At 40.6% G+C, this 16,432-nt stretch overlaps 1 protein-coding gene across 7 annotated transcripts in view; it reads left to right on the top strand.

Annotated features, from left to right (window-relative positions):
- The window catches only part of GRM1 (glutamate metabotropic receptor 1), a 183,429-nt gene that overhangs the window by 153,097 nt on the left and 13,900 nt on the right, over positions 1-16,432 (top strand). For 2 of the 7 annotated variants that reach the window (XM_039707560.1, XM_039707559.1), the window contains exons 9-10: positions 14,840-14,878; positions 15,926-16,006. The exons of 3 other annotated variants lie outside the window; for them this stretch is intronic. In XM_039707560.1, coding sequence (XP_039563494.1) covers positions 14,840-14,878; positions 15,926-15,986 — 100 coding nt within the window. In that variant the 3' untranslated portion in view covers positions 15,987-16,006. The remainder of the gene's footprint in view (positions 1-14,839; positions 14,879-15,925; positions 16,007-16,432) is intronic. 2 more of the 7 variants (XM_039707562.1, XM_039707561.1) reach the window with 1 other exon arrangement.

Raw genomic sequence — 16,432 nt, 5'->3', positions numbered from 1 at the left:
TGGGGCAGGTCTGGCAGTGGCAGAGTGACCAAGCTCCGTTGCAGCTTCTCACATCTTCCTCTCCCATGTGTGTCTGTACAGGGATCTCACGCCCTGACGTGCAGTTGCTCTGCATTATATTCAAACTGAGGTGCTACTGTAGCCTTTTAGAAAAGAAATCTCTGAATGATTGTACTTGCCCAAGGTCACTGGAATGTGTGTGAAAGCTGAGGACTGAAGTTTTTAAGGTAGTGTATTGTGACAGTCCTCATGACTGTGATTCAAAGGCACCCTCCATGCTATCTATTTAATACTCAGCATTATGAGCAATACTCTTACTCATCATATGTGTAAATCTCTCCGTGTTCTCAAACGCAGCATTGGTGTGAAAGTTGCAGAAGTCAACTGATGGTGAAAATGAACTTGCATTCACATCTGTGGAACTCGTTATTTTCCTTGCTAATAATTAAAAGCAACCCAGATGCAGCAGAGCAGGAGAGAGAACTGTTACTTCAAACAGTGTCTCCCTGTGAGTAGCTGTCTGAAAATTTGCATTCTTTATTCTCTTATTGTTTTTTAATCTTTAAAGAAGCACCATAGGGCTACCTACATATGAGCTTAGATGATTTTTGTCCCAATTGAAAAAAATAAAAATAAAAATAAAAAAGCACCAGTGAAACCTACATTTCTGAGCTTCCCAATAGAATTAAAATTCAGTTAATTTCCAGTTTTTTGGGATCTGTAGATTTCTCTGAGTCACTCAGGTTGATTTTGATACAGTTTGCATAAGAACTATTTTCATCTGTCCTGGTGATGGAGGTAATACTGTAGAAAACTCATGCTGTGATCAATTTTGTCTTCATGCTACTTCAGTACATTTTATTTTTTTGCTAGACAGGGGGTCAGAAGGGAAGGGAATGGAGATGTAAGTGACCCAAATACACAGCTCAGTGTGTCACAGAGGCCAGGGAAGTGGCCAAAACTCTTTGTAGCCCAAGTGTTTGAATTCCATACAAATAGAAAGGTGGAGCCTGATCCACCTTCCTCTGACTTTATGGTAGTTAGATGGGGATTCAGACATCTGCAAGAAACTAGTGTGGTGTCCCTGCAGTGTGGTTTCTGCCTAACAGTGTTTGTTTCTTTAAGCTGATGTCTGCCAAAAAAATGAAGACTTTTGAATATTTTAGGTCATGAGTGACTTAATAATGAATTCTCTGTTCTGCTTACTCTTATTCTATCTTTATTTAAAAAAAAATAATTGAAAATATCCAAATGTGATATACTTAGAATACTCAGTTCATAATATGAGAGAATATTACATCTTGTTCAAAATTCGAGATACTCCCTCATCATTATCACCTTTAAAACTCAACAGGGCTTATCTGAGTTTTTAAGCAATTTGTTACATAATTTTAGTAAAATTTTCTCAACCTCTATGTTAAGCCTGTGTTAGTGTTACAAAGGAAAAAAGCTCTACGGAGTTTTAAGTTGTTTTTCTAAACTAAAAGCTCAATACCTAGTTAATATGCATTTTTTCCCTCAGGTTAAGAATCTGTGTCTTTTATACAGCCAAATTCCCACCTCTGACCTAAACCTCTTATGCAGTTACTGCATGTTCTTCACCCAAACCAGCACAGGTGCAGAGGCACCCTGGGGTTGCTGATGGAAAAGGACAGCTCTGTTCATGGACATGAAGAACTGAGAGAAGTTTAATAGACAAACACAAAGCTTTGGAAATAAAGTCACAAGGCAAAACAAAAAGTAATTTCACAGCTTTGGAGGGGTTTTTTAGTTCTTAGCTTAGCCCATTGCAAAGTTTCTGAGGACATTGTGACAACACAGATTAAAAAAAAGTGAATCACTGTGGAAATCAAGAAGGAAAAAGTAGAATTTGCTGCAGCCTTGGAAGCACCTAGATAAGTCAAATGTGTTATTAGGTCCTTCCTGAAACAGGGCTCAAAGCTACTGGTACATGTTCAATACCACAGGAATGATCTCCAGACTCATTTTCAATGGTTTTGGTTTGGTTTGGTTAGGTTATTTTGTTGATGGTTTTGTTTTGGGTGGGTTTCTTTTTTATTTGGTTTGGTTGGTTTGTTTGTCAAATATCAAAATCTGGGATTTATTTGCAATGTTTTCATTAATTCTAATCCCTGTAAGTATGTTGCTCTATTTCTAGATTCTTCAATAGTCTCTCCCTGTGGCCACATTTTTCTGTCTATAGGTGGCCAGCAGTTCTGCACTCAAAAGATTTCTCTTTTAGATGTACTAATCTATCTTCTTGTTGTGCCTTCTCCCTCTTCCTAGTTTGCTTTTCTTTTTCTGCTTTTCAATTTTCGTCTCTTTTCCTGTCTGTATCAAATCTCTTCTCTGCTTAATCTATTGAATTCCAATTCTTAAACAGAAAAGTGGCATCCATCTAAATTAAATTGATGTGGAGATACAGGGTTAAATTTAATTAGTTTTAAAAATGGAAACTGTTTTACATTTACAAGGACAGATCAAACTTATATAAGCTTTCATAAAGCATTTTCAGGCAATGTTATGCTGTTAGTTCAACTAGTATAGCTTGGGGACTAGAGCAAGCTGAGACACTCTTCCTTTCTCCTTCTTAAAATAGAGCAAAAGAATTAACCAGGGAAGTCTACTAACACAGGATCAATTAATCAATTTAAACACTTCAGCTGACTCTGGTGCTGACATAGTGGTCAGAAAAGTCATCTTGAGAAGCATCTGTCCCAGCTGCATTGCCAACAGAGTTTCAGTGAAAATAAACTTCCTAATAACACTGGTTTTCACACAAATAATAAAGCACACTGCCTTTACTGATCTGTTGCACTCTCAAGATGGTATGTGCAGTCTTGAGGGTTTGAGCTCACTCTTACTTTGATTGAGTTAAACTGTAAGCAATTACAACTAACATTGTTTTCCATAGAGCTGGTTGGGAATTTTCCAGTGGAATATATATGTTTTCCATCAGAAAATTCTGGCCTTTCAAAATGCTTCATAGAATTGGGCTTTGCTGGTAAGTATTTACCTGGAGCCACAGGGACATTCTTCTTCCCACTGAAAGAGGAAGACGTTGGGAAATCATGAGGGAATCTTACCCCAACAGTTAAAGCACTCACTCAGCCTAAGAGCATCTCCTTTTCCAGGTGGATGATCTATAACTGGATTGTGCACTGTCCAGGGCAAGTCTCCTTTCTGTATGTTCTTGTCCAGTAGTATTTTGGAACAGAGATAAAAATATTGTAGTGCAAACCCGAGGGAAATAGTTGGCATAATTCTGTGAGAGAGCTTGAATCTGGGTCTGAGGGATCCCTCATGAGTGTCTTCAGTACCAAGCAACTGTCATTATTTCGCTCTTGTCAAATGAATACTTAAATATGTATAAAAAATGGAGCAGCTCCATCAGGAGAGATGAGGAAAGAGGGATATCTGCTGCTTGTGTTAAAGCTTTGTGAGGACATTTATTGTTCATTTGCTGTTTGAAGGTATTACAAGATCCTGGCTGTTATAGGATGATGACATAGCAGCATTTGTTAGGAGAGCCTTTTGCATCTATTTTTTATTTTTTCCAGATGTGAGACAGAAACTTTTGTGTACGGATCTTGCTGTGATCTTTAGCCTTCTTCTTGGTCTCAACAGTTATTTTGGTCTATGGGGGTCAATGGGCTTGAAGGGAAGGACATTTTTACAGTGCCTGAATGATATCTTCCCTGAGGAAGCAATGCTCCCTTCTGTACTACATGAAGGGAAAAAAACCAAACAGTGACACTTCAGATGCTGATTATGATGAGGGTTCAGGAAAGGCCTTCTCCAAGACTGCTGCAGGGGTTGCCACAGAGAGAAAGTTCATTTTGTGTCTTTGGGTAATAAGTTCCAGGACTGGCAGTGATGCTTATCTGCTCCCTCAGTCTTCACGCAAAAATTATTTTAAATTTATGGTTGAGACCTCAGGTCTGGACACCATTTTAGTGCATTTTGAATCAGAGTAAGTAACGATTTAATTGTCAATATACATTATGTAGCAAAATGTGAGTTAAAAGGATGCCAACTAGCAGGACTTACTAAATGGCCAGGACTCCACATTAATGCAAAGGCTACCTGCTTTCCCCTTGTAATTTTAGTATATTTACATTCAATTATTTTTCATCCAGCTGTCTGCCTTTAGAAATTAATAGCTGATTTAAAGTACTTCCAAACATGTAATTTATCTTTTTCACATATTTCAGCAGTCCATGCCTCTAGACTGCTGTCACAGGCATCCAGTCACCAGGGCCATGGATCTCTCAAATGTGATTTATTTTATTCCAATAAAAATTTGCAGACAACCCAACACCCCCTAGTCACTTCTTCCTGCCTCCCTTTGTCCTTTCTCCCTGTGTGCTGGCTCCCTACATACAGTTTTTTAACTGAGAATCAGGGTTCTCAGTAACCTCTAGTCACACATGGCTTAGGGAAACTGTCTCCTTGTTGTCTTGCCAGTTATAAAATTATCTCCAGGTATTCTGAAGTTAATGTTTCTCTTTAAACTGACTCGTTGAGCTGCCATTTCATCTTGAGCAAGCTGTATTGACAAGCCGTGCTTTTCTGGCCTCATTTCCCTTGGCCACTCACAGTTCACAAATGCTTTTGGGCTCTTCACCTCCTTCATTTTCAAAGCCTCCCACAGACACATGGTGAGGGGAATCTTAGCACAAGAATGTCCAGAAGATTTTGTTTTACTGGTTTTCATGGTGGTGGGAGGAGGCAAGTGCACAATGAAGCATGGCAAGACTTGGCGCTTCCAGACACAGAGAGTAAATGTTCTGCATCCTCTGCTGCAGTTGCTCAAATGTAGATATTTTACAGCCTATCACTTAATCCAGCCTAACAGCCCTGTCACAGAAATAGGTGCTCAGGAGTAGTCCATCTTCTCACTATTATGTTATTATTCTGCACAGTCGATATTCTGTCTTTAAGCAGGGGTTATAGAGGCAAGGAGGGAGAGAGAAAAGTGTGAACAGAATACATGAAAGTACTTTTGATGTAAGTAAAACAATGCCTTTTTTCTTGATCTCTACAAGCTAAAGTAGGTGAAATGGAAACAAACCAATCTACCTCTACCTAGCGATAGCCACAGGGGGAATTTTGCCCTTGGTCTGGCTAAAATGTATCAAAACTTCTGAAACAAGTAGGTTTAGTGGAAAGTGCAAGAAGGATTAATAATAACTGGTCACCATTGTACCTTCTCTTGTAAAACAGATATATTAAATCCTGTGCTTCAGGACACACAATGTAAGAAATATTTTCTTTGGTCCTGAAGTGTGTCATCTAGCCTGCAGCACATAGGAATTATCTTTAAATACTTCTTACACAGATTAGCATCTTGTGTAGTTTTACCTTCCTACAACAGTGCCAAACCAGTTATAGAGACAATTGCTGAATCTGACAGGAGATGGTAGACTACCTGGCTTTGAAATTTAGAAAACTGATGCAGTGGGTAAACATCCCATGTCCTGCACTAGCATTGCAGACACAATAAGCCACACCCTAATTTTTACCATTACAAACCCTGGAAAATACCACATTCCAAAGGACTTTCAAGTAGACCCTTAAGCCTGCTTTGCCTGCACAGCCATCCCAGAAGCTTACCCCAGAGGAAAATGGCATATTATGAAAGAGAATTTTGGAACAGCTGAAAGGATGTGAGCTTCTGCCAGTGGGAAATTATTTATTCAGAGATTGAAAAGAAAAAAAAAAGCTAAAATTGAGCAGGACAGATAAGGTTGTTTATTTAAACAATTATTTGTGGCTGTATATCTGATCTCTCCATTAACTCCAATAAAATGCTGACACCACACCCTGTTTTTGGGGCTGACTCTGTCAGGCAGCGGCACCATGGGGAACAAGGTGCTGCGCTGGTCCATGGCTTTGAGGCTCCCAGCTCCCCACCAGGGCACGGGGCTCCAAAACCACTGAAAGTTTGGTTTACCCTTGCGTCACACTCAGGGCATATCATGCAGGAGGAGTCTGCTGCGCTGGTCCATGGCTTTGAGGCTCCCAGCTCCCCACCAGGGCACGGGGCTCCAAAACCACTGAACGTTTGGTTTACCCTTGCGTCACACTTGCAGGAGGAGTCTACTTCCTTCCCAGGCTGTTGCAGATGTGGCAGCTCTAGAATGGCTCCTGGTGACAGAGCTGTCACAGGGAAGGCAGGTGGCACCCCAGCCTGGGCTGATTCATCTTCTGATTTCAGCCCTCCCTAACATTTACCCAGTTTCTGTATTCAGTGTAGTTCTTCACCTTTTTCTGAGGTTGCTGTGCCTTTTTGAGAAAGCCTCTTGCATGCTCACAAAGGATAGATGAAAGTGCTCTCTCTCAGCAGCTGGACTGGCTTTGCTGGACTGTTTATTGGTCTCAAACCATGAAAGGTTTTGCAGACATGTTTCACTGTGACATGTAAGAGCTCTTACCCAGTTCTCTTGTGGATGTGATGTGAATTTCATGTAAGAAAATACAACAAACCCAGTCAAGCTGGTTCTTCAGAACTGCTGTTCTGTCCTTGTCACTATATTGATTTAAGTGAATATTTAAAACTCCCAGAAGACAGTTACATGGTTCCAAGGAGACTCTTAGAACCAGTGTTAAAGAACTGTGAAGAAACAAAAAATAACGGGGGAGTGTGAAACTTAACATTCCAATAACATTCCCTTCCAGCCCTGCCACAGGGCTTCTTGTTAAATTTTATCTATGTAATTATATCTAATATTGTCCTCCATAGCCTTGAATTTGCATTTGATTATGATACACATATATTGCAGTCCTGGCCAATAGACCAAAAATAAAATACAGAATAAGGGATAAAAGACTCTCAGATATCACTTCCAGACATACATTCTTTCTCATTTAAATAACTACTAAAACCCATATTTAAAAACCAGGCAGAGCATATGCATATATCAAATTATATACCAAATTGTCTATCTGTGTGTATATGTGCAAAATAACCAGTCTGGTGATAGTGGTTTTTTTAATCCTTCTAATGAGAAATAAGGGGCATAGCTGCATAAAGCACCTTAAGGTTTCCTGTCAAATTACACCAGCTAAAGGGACTCCCAGCTCATGCATAGCTGATCACATGCCATTCCTAAAACAAGATGAGGAGAAGAAAGGGACAAAAATACATGCTGTGATTGGGATGTTTGTGATCAAAAAAAAAAACCAAAAGGCCTGGCAATTTAATCTCAGTCCTCTGGTTTTGTTTCCACAGCCAAACAGAGGCTGCCTGAGACTACATTTGGGAAAAATAACTTAGAAGAACTATGAACTTCTGCAGTGGTTTCCCAGTAAGAACAGTGGGGATAAACCCCCCTCAGAAAAAACCCAGGTTATACTGAATAAGTTTACAGGATACTTTGCCTGCACCCTGAGCTCCCATCCAGACTTCTTCATCACCAGTTAGAGCCACATTTTATGTGCCTGATCCCTTTAAATGAGAGGGCTGTTACGTAAGGTTCTATGCAATTTCCTCCTTTTCTCAGAAGTTCCCAGTCTATGGCAGTTTTACCACATTCTTTTCAGGGGTGGACACAACTTTGTTCTCCCAGGAGATTTTGACAGGAGATATATCTAAGGCATAGGCTCTGAGTCCAGCCTGGTTCTTGCCGAAGGACTGCTGAAGAACCTCACTTTACGACTCCTCCTCTTGTTTTGCAGCTCTTAAGATGCTGAATAACAAAATGTTTTTCTGCTTGGGGGCACTGCTGTAGCACCAGGCAGCTTTGTTTAATGAATCTCAATACTTAAGCACAATGGCAGAAAGATACAGAGTCACATCAGAGGGGAGCTTTGTAGTTATGTACCATAATCTCTGCTTCCTGACTGAGGGTAAGCAAAGACAGCACTACAGAAATCCTGGGGAAAGCTAGTATCTTTCTTGGCATAAACCACAGGAATAAGGACACCACTTGTAATTTAATTTCTTGCTTGACTGGATCACTTATTACATTTCCTTGTATTTTGGTACTTGTTTACATTATTCATATCCAGTTAGGATGCTGCAGAAGTGCATCAACTCATTAGTGAGTGATACAAACAATTGTGTTCCCATGTAGGGATAAGCAAGTGTTGTTTATCTACTTAGCACCACACTCACACATTGTTTTGGTTTCAATTTCCTCTGTGAGAGAAATAAGGAAGAAACCTTCACATTTAAAGAGTGTCAGATACATAAATATGTGTTGAAGGTTACATCCAGTTAAGCACCTAAACCCCTGGATAGTTCTTTATATTTCAAATGGAAATCAGATTCCAACTCTCATAAGCACACCTTTAGGGGAAAAAACCAATCCCCACACCCATGTTGTGAGTGTTGCTCTGAAATATAAAATGGAAATGGAACGAAGAACTAAAACACAAGTCTTCTAGAGGTCACTAACATTTTTTAAGTCAAGAATGCAATTTGCCTCTTTTCTATTTTCAGCGTGATGTTTCAGCCCATGCCACTGTTGCTCGCCTCACCTCAGCAGAAACTAAGAGAGCTGTGACATTGCACGAACACGTGATAATTCATGTGAAAATACTTGCTAGAATAAACATGCAGGGTGTTCTGCAAGCATTTATTCTGCAGGGGTCTCTGAGTCACCTTATGATTTCATGCATCTTTGAGCTAATTTAGGGGTGAAAAATTTGAGTACTGAAGGGTATGATGTGGATTCCTGATATTCTTTATAAATAAGAACAAGATTATAAAACAGCAGCAGTATTATACACATATATATACAGTAAATACTGGAGTTTGTTTTTTCCCTCAAATTAAAACACCTTAAAAATACTTTAGATTCAGCCCAGAAATTGAGTGCAAAGTTACTAATGTGAAATGCAGAACTTCTGCTAATTTATTTAATCTTCTTCCTTGCTTAGGGACACATAAGAGGCACATAGGAGCCCAAGAAGGGAACAACATTCACGTCTTCTCTTTCACTGATGTGAAAGGCATTTTGCATTCTGGCTTGTCCACCAGGTTTATCCCTTCTTATGATGAGCTCTCCCCTTTGTTCAGGGATGCCTCACAAAGCAGAACACCACAAGACAAACTGCAGATGTTATGATCACATGCTGACAAAGCATCTGGTTTTTTAGCCAGACTCTGTAATTCACAAATAAATCCTACCCCCAGAGAGAGAAGGTGGTCTGTCTCTGTTAAGGGAATGTAGGTAAGTATGGCTCTACACCCTCTTCGAAATAAAATCTGCAGATTCAGATGTGTTCATTTACAAATACCTGTATCTGGATATGATGGATATGGCAAAACAAAAGCTAATTTCTGGTGCACTACTCAGTTCAAAATCTGGATGTAGTCTTTGCTAAATGTCTGTCCCTCAGACATGTGTAATGGGCAACTTGCATTCTTATATTTTTGTTCTTGGCATTTTAAGAATTTGTAAAGGGAAGAGTGACGAATTTTTAAATTTCTTTCTTGGATTTCTGCTTGACTTTTTTTTTTTTTAGCTAGTATAGAGTGATGTTTTTTTTCACTTGTCTTCTGATTCTGTTTTTCCTCTGCCCCAAACACACTGAAAACTATGCACACCCAGAGCAGAGATCTGACCACACTCCCCTCTGTTCTGTGTGTTCTTACCTCTGTGCCTCAAGGACTCTGAATAGGCAAATTCTTCATTGTCAGATCTCTTTTGAGGTTTTTAGACCAAGGTATATCTGTACAACAGACTCCACCACACAGAAGACATAGTGTCAAAAAGTCACTGATGAACATGGCCAGCATGAGAAGCTAGGTTCTCTCCTGTGCCAAAGGGCTCTAAGAAACCACTTTCAGTGTGGGTTGAAAGTATATTGTATCAATATAACATCTGCCTCCACACTAAAGTTGTTAAGAGACTATTTAATTTTGAAACAACAAGTCAACTAATTTTTCAGGGTATATATGTGCTCTGGCATTCAGCCTCCCACACCTGACAAGCACAGGTTAAAAGTCATTATCTCTGTAAACAGCAAATAATCGTGCAGGCTGAAAGCAATCACACAATTTGTCACTTTCAAGCCCACTTGACAACTAAAAACTCCAGGTTTCTTGTTAGTTCATTATAGATAATTTACCATTTCTAGCTTACTGCTTCAGTTTATCTCTTCTTAAGCTGTTTCCACTTTTCTGCTCTCTATGGTTCTTCTTTTGTGACATGCAGGATGTGGCTTTCTTCCACTCTATAAAACTATCCTTACAAAGAGGAAAAAAGAAAAGAAAACTAATTGCTGTCTGCTGGATTGCTTGAGCCAGATTTCAAGGTCAGATAAACACTAATGTCAGCACCAGAGAAACTGTCCCCAGTGCCCATGGTTTGGGGAAAAGGGGTGAGAGTTGTCCCCTTCAGCAGCAAACTATTAGTTTAGCACAGCTGTGCTGCAGCACCACAGTCAGAGATGTCAAAGCTGATCATAAACAGTATCAAAACAAGTGCCCCTTGATCTCATTATAACAATGCCTCACTCGTGAATTGTTTGCTGGTGTTTGCAATTTCAGTCTGATCAGCCCCAGAGAATCACAGGTTCAGTTTAAATAACCATCTACAAGCCACATTCTAGTTAGTAGATCCTCCTCTTTACCCAACGCTATTGATCTTTCCTCATCCTTGGTGTATTGAAGCCAGGAATCTTCACACTTTCTTACTTAGAGTTCTTATTAGTCTTCCCCTCTACTTGATTGTTTTGGGTTTGTTTTTTTTTAATGTTATCTCCTGGCCATTTATTTTCCTGGCACAACCCAAATCTTCAGGTGGCTCCATTCAGCCTGCATTGACTGGGTCACAAGCCCTGCATTCCCAGAGAAATTATTGTCTGGAAATTGGGACTTATTTCACATTTCTCATATTTTTTGCATCTCAAAGTCCCCCAGACAAGTTGACTAACCAGACAGCAAACACACCCAGCCAACAACCAATCAAAACAAAGAAAGCAAATCCTACAGTCTGTGGAAACCCCCACAGAGGGATTATCTACCTCGAGCAGACTGAAGGGACTGGCAGGGAGCTACACCTGCAAGTGCAGCCACCCTCAGCCAGTGCCCAGCGAGCAGCCGAGGCATGGGGCTGGCAGCAGCCCTGCTGAGCCACGGGCTCTCGTGCCCAGCTGGCAGCTTCCTGCGTGGGCTCAGCAGGGACTGCGTGGGTGTGCAGCCACAGCTCATGTGCCTGGGCACTACAGGCTCTGGTGGAGCACAAAGTGTGGCCCCAGGTATCTCTGTGCTCCCCAGACAGTGAGCAGTCCTTCCCCCTTTGCTTTCCCATATCCTCTGAAACATAAGGCTGTATACATTTCTTAATCCTTAGAGTTATATAAGTTATCTCAAAAATCTCTCCTGCCACCGTCCCAGACAACCAAGAGATTTTCCTGCAGCTACTTTGGGTTATCATAGCTTGTAAATCCTCAAATGCTTTAAGCTGCCCTAAGCCAGAACTGACACTCAAAGCCTTCCTTTATCCCATGCCATCACTTTGCCTATGCAGGGACAAGAATTCAGACAGTCATGCTGTGAACTCAAAATGTAAAATAAGAGGGGTTTTTTTCTCCTTTCTTTTTCTGGCATGATTGTGACCCAGATTAGTTGTCCCTGTCATTCCCTGCCAGATGATTGAATAATTGCACCAAGAGTTGTGCTGACACAGAGGAGGTGGTGAAGAAGCAGAAGGGAGCAGTGAACAGCTGGCTCCCGCTGCCCTGGGGTGACCCAAAGTACACACAGCCTTTGTTCCATCTTCACTATCCAGCTCAGTGCCAGGTCTTTCTGGGCATCCTTCTGGGATTATGTTCTCCTTGGTCACCTTGACCCTTCCGACCTCTTCAGCAGATGCCCACACCTCAACAGACAGCATGTGCCATGAAATCCCTCCTGCTTCTCAGTCCTCTGTGGGTGATAATTACCCATATGCCTCGCTCTGCTGGCTGAGGGTGAATAACCCTATAGACTTGTACTGTTCTTTGCACCATGACTCTTAATTTTTCTCCAAAACTTGTTGCTATGCCATTGATTAGCATAATTAACCAGAGCAATTATTTCCAGCCATTACCTACACTGGAATTCAGGACTTGTGTTTAAAAAATTAAATTTTACCAAGAATCTGTCCATCTTCCCAACTTCATCTATTAGCTTAGAAATCTTTTATCGGGTCCTAGCTCATATAAAAGGCATTGAAAATTCAGCTTCCCATCCTACAGGAAAAGGACATGGCCTTGCTTCTTTTTATGTAGATATCTTTTGATCCAGCCATGACAACTATGTACATAAAACATGACCTTTCAAAGACACAAACACCTGAAGAGAAACATGCTTCTTCCTAGGAAGATGCTAGAACTGGAGAGGCATGAGGCTCTGGGATGAGAGTTTAGTTGAGCACTTTAGTTGTCTGGTTCTTCACATGAGGTTTGCTTACCCTCCCAGTCACCTTGTAGTGCACTACTGGAGCACTGAGGAGGTGAAATGCAGGCCAGAATGTTTCTGGTGTTGCTGAGGTATTCCTTGGGAGTGCAGAGGGCAGCCAGCCTGAGTGTTGGAGCAGGAACTGCTCTTGAATGTGAGGCAGTGTGCCAAGGGTACATGGTACAAGGCTTCTCCTTTCCTGTACTAAAGCTAGGGGTCATATATAAGTTCTTAAAAATGAGGAGTTTATTCAGGGCTATCACTTAACTTTCCTTGAATATCCTCTCCACTTTACTTTCTTCCTAATGTTGTTGATGGTCAGTTGTTTCAAATGAGATTGCACAAATTCTGGTGATATGCTATTCTGTACTTTTTTCACGTGGGGAATGAGAAAGTTTTTTACAGCTTGGAGTACATCTAGGGAGGAGGATCTCTGACCATTACTTCAAAAGCACAGTGTACTGCATCTCAGTTTTCCTGGGCACCAGATAGATTCATTTTGTTTCAGGGGTGTTATTGAGCAGAGAGAATAATTCCAGAGCAGAAGGTGAATGTTTCTAGTTTCACAGCTGTGCAGATATAAAACAGTGCAGATAGGAATTTACACTTCCTATAATCCTGACACAGCTGTTTGCCTCATGGGATGATTCATTTACACTTAAGAGGAAAAATGGTGGCAAGAGTGACTCTTCCCTCTGATGCTTTATATTCCTCACTGCAGATTTCAACAGGCTTGTTACCTACTCTGTTCTGAATGACTAGCCAGAAGCATTTTTCTGCTTCAAAGAACATAAAGTAAAGCAATTAAGCCACTTCTTTCAGGAACCCTCTGCACTGCCACCCTGTTTCCTCTGCCAGACTCCCTGTTATTGCACCCAGGGGTTCCTTATAAAGCAACTCAGACACTTTCATGATGGTATGCCAGCTCCTTGTTCAAATGCACAGCAGATCCATCCTGCCTCTGGGCTCAGGATACAAATAACTACTCAGCAGGAATTACCCTTGAGAAGACTGCCTCCAAAATGACTCATTAATCCTCATATTGTAAAGATAGGCAGAGTACCTAATTTTTTATAACCAGATGTATGTGAAGTGCTCTTACTGCCTGCAAGGCTAGGAGAAAGAAGCAGGGATTCATTGCCATCATTAAAAAATAAAAGAAAAAAAGTAAAGGTACAGAGATCTGGGCATTAATTCCTCACCACAGCTCTGCAGTATTAGCACACACTACTAGGAAGATAAAAGAAAGCCTATAAGGCTACTTCATATTCAATGCATCAAAAGTATTTATTATTTACACAGTTGACATTGATTTGATAATTGGAAAATAATTCACTGAAATACTATCAACACATGTACCACATTTCCCATACTACAAATCTAAATTTCACTATAAATTCTAATTCTACTGAAGCATGAACCCTGAGATTTAGGTGATTTCTGCTAGGTATATGCTGTGCATCACCATGTGGGGATCACTATATGCTGTGCATCACCATGTGGGGATCACCCTTGACCTTGATCAAAAGGCAGACCACTGCTTTGATGGAGCTTGGCAGCATTTTAACAACAACAATGCAAACCAAATTCCAGAATGCAAACCTGGCCAGGCATTTGGGGGTTGCATACTCTATTAGATGCAAATTCCGTGGCTGATTTTTGCTGAAGAGCACAATTTGAATCACAGTAAGAGAGGAATTTGCTGTATTTTGAACATGTTTTGACGTATTTTGAGCTGCTTGAGGAAGCAGGCTTCTTTCTTCCTTTCACTTAGGAGGATTTCATAACAAAACCAACAAATGCCCCAATCTTGGAGAGCAAACTGCTCTGAGCTCACTACAGGGATATATATGAGTAAGAAGAAACACAAAGGGGGTGCAGCTAAGTAACCCATAAGTGACACCAAATGGCAGCAGCTGAGGACTGATGGCTGCCAAAGCCTGTTGACTCAGAAAGATCCAAGTTCCAAGCCATGTTCTGAAACAAGTCTTCCACCTCTTCCCTGGTCCTAAGCAGGGCTGTCTGTGGCTGTGTGCCCTCCGTTGAGTGTACAGCAATACATGTGTGTGAAATACATTTAGCTCTGGGATTTCTCACAGATAAACAACTGTTTAAAACAACTTTGTTTTGTAAAATTAGCTCCTGTGACTGAACAAAAAGCACAGGAAGTAGAAAGCTCTTATTCTCTCAGTTGATAAAGAAAAATGGAAGACTGTAGAAATGCTGAATATTCTGTCTAATCAGCAGCCTAATAATCCCTGTAACTTTAATAGGGTGGAGGAGAGAGCATGCTAGATAAGTTCCTAGTCATGATCACTTTAAATTTTCTAATCTCAGCGATCCCATTACACCTGGTAAGGAATTAAATTTTTCTAGAGGCTTCAAAGTAATCAGGTTGGCAAAATTGCTCAGCAGAATGTCTTATTTGTGTTTTATTCATAATAGTTCAGAAGTCATCTCAAGGCATCTACTGCTCCCAAGTGGGTATGCATATGTTCTGTGTACATCATGCTGTGCTCCTGTGCTTTAGTACGTGGTGAGAGGAATGGCTTGTTTGGCTCATGTGCTGAGTATGTAGTACATGCACACACCATCCATGAATCTGTCATTTGGAGGTACACAGAAGTCTGGCAAGCATGCACTATGCTGTTTGATGGGGAGAAATGCTGAATTTCTATTTGCATTTTATTTGCAATACAATGATGATTTTATTTGATTTTTTTTTTTCAGAAATTCAGTGATACATTCCATGTGCAAAAATACCTGAGATTTTTGTCAAAGCACGTGCTTGTGTGTATATTATTTTATTGATACTGGGGAAGACAAATGAGAATTTCCATCTCCTTGACAGGGCAAGGAAGAAAAGGAAATGAAATGGAAATCATCCTATATTAACAGCCCAAGCTGCAATCTGCAATTCTGTATTGAATTACCATTGCAGATAGAGTGCTTAGGAGACTATTCATTTTGTGTCTACCTCAATAAACCCAATGATTCCTTTAAAAAAAAGAACAGCAGTAAAATCACATCTAATGAAAGCTAGTGACTATTCAGCCAGAGTTCCAAAAGTAAAAGAAACATTTAGAAAAACATATTAGGGGAGGAGAGACAAAGGAAAAAGCAGCAGCTGAGTACATATTAAAAACTCCACCAGCAAAAACTTCTGGTGAGGCTTTTGTAAATAAGATGTGAGGGGCAGATGCTCCTTTTTTCATCATTTCATCCTATGTTGAGAATACCAGGGGCGAAGTTCCTCTGACAGCTAGATGCACAGCAGCCCTTGCCATCTGGTATGTAAAGTGCATCAAGGCTCAGCACAGGAAGCAGAATGAACATCATGAAAATCTATTTTAACCAGTATTGTGCTGGAGCCAAGGAAAAATCTGTGTGGAGGTTGAGGTGACAAGAGGATGAAAGGTGGGAAAGCCCACAGGCATAGGTCAGGGACAGGCACCTATTGAGTGGTATAGCCACCATGTGTGCACATGTGTATAGCCACTCACTGGGTGTGTTTTTCTTTTCAATCTTCAGGAAGAGGCAGCCAGAGTTCTCGCCCACCAGCCAGTGTCCGTCGGCACATGTGCAGCTTTGAAAAATCCCTGCAGTGAATGTGTAAGAGAAGCTGCATGACAAAGAGTGGTTTTACCCCTTGCTTTCTTTTTCTCATTGGTTTATCATGTCTAATGATGGGACAAATGTGGTGCATGCCATTAAAGATGGGAAATTTGCTTATGTCCCCTTGTTTCACACAATACTTTAAACATTGTCCAGATGTGATGAAGAGGACACTGAATAATTTTTTTGAAGCTTTTACTTTTTTATTTCTAAATGCCTACAACTTTGCAAATATGTCCTCTTTCTTGTACTAATTTTATCTTCTTTTTCCATCCAGCCAAAATTTTTCTCCTTTTTGTAGTTTTGCATAGAGATGACATTATCCTGTGTGCTTTACGTGGCAAGACACCTCTGCTGTGCACAGCTCTTGCTTGTTAGCAAACTGCAGCTGCAGATCCAGCTGAGGGAACACAGAATATATTT

This window comes from Passer montanus, unplaced genomic scaffold, assembly GCF_014805655.1.
Source record: "Passer montanus isolate IOZ18808 unplaced genomic scaffold, ASM1480565v1 scaffold2, whole genome shotgun sequence".
NCBI classification, from domain to species: Eukaryota; Metazoa; Chordata; class Aves; order Passeriformes; family Passeridae; genus Passer; species Passer montanus.
Note: the sequence above shows the minus strand (reverse complement) of the source record. Positions and strands in the feature narration are given on the sequence as shown.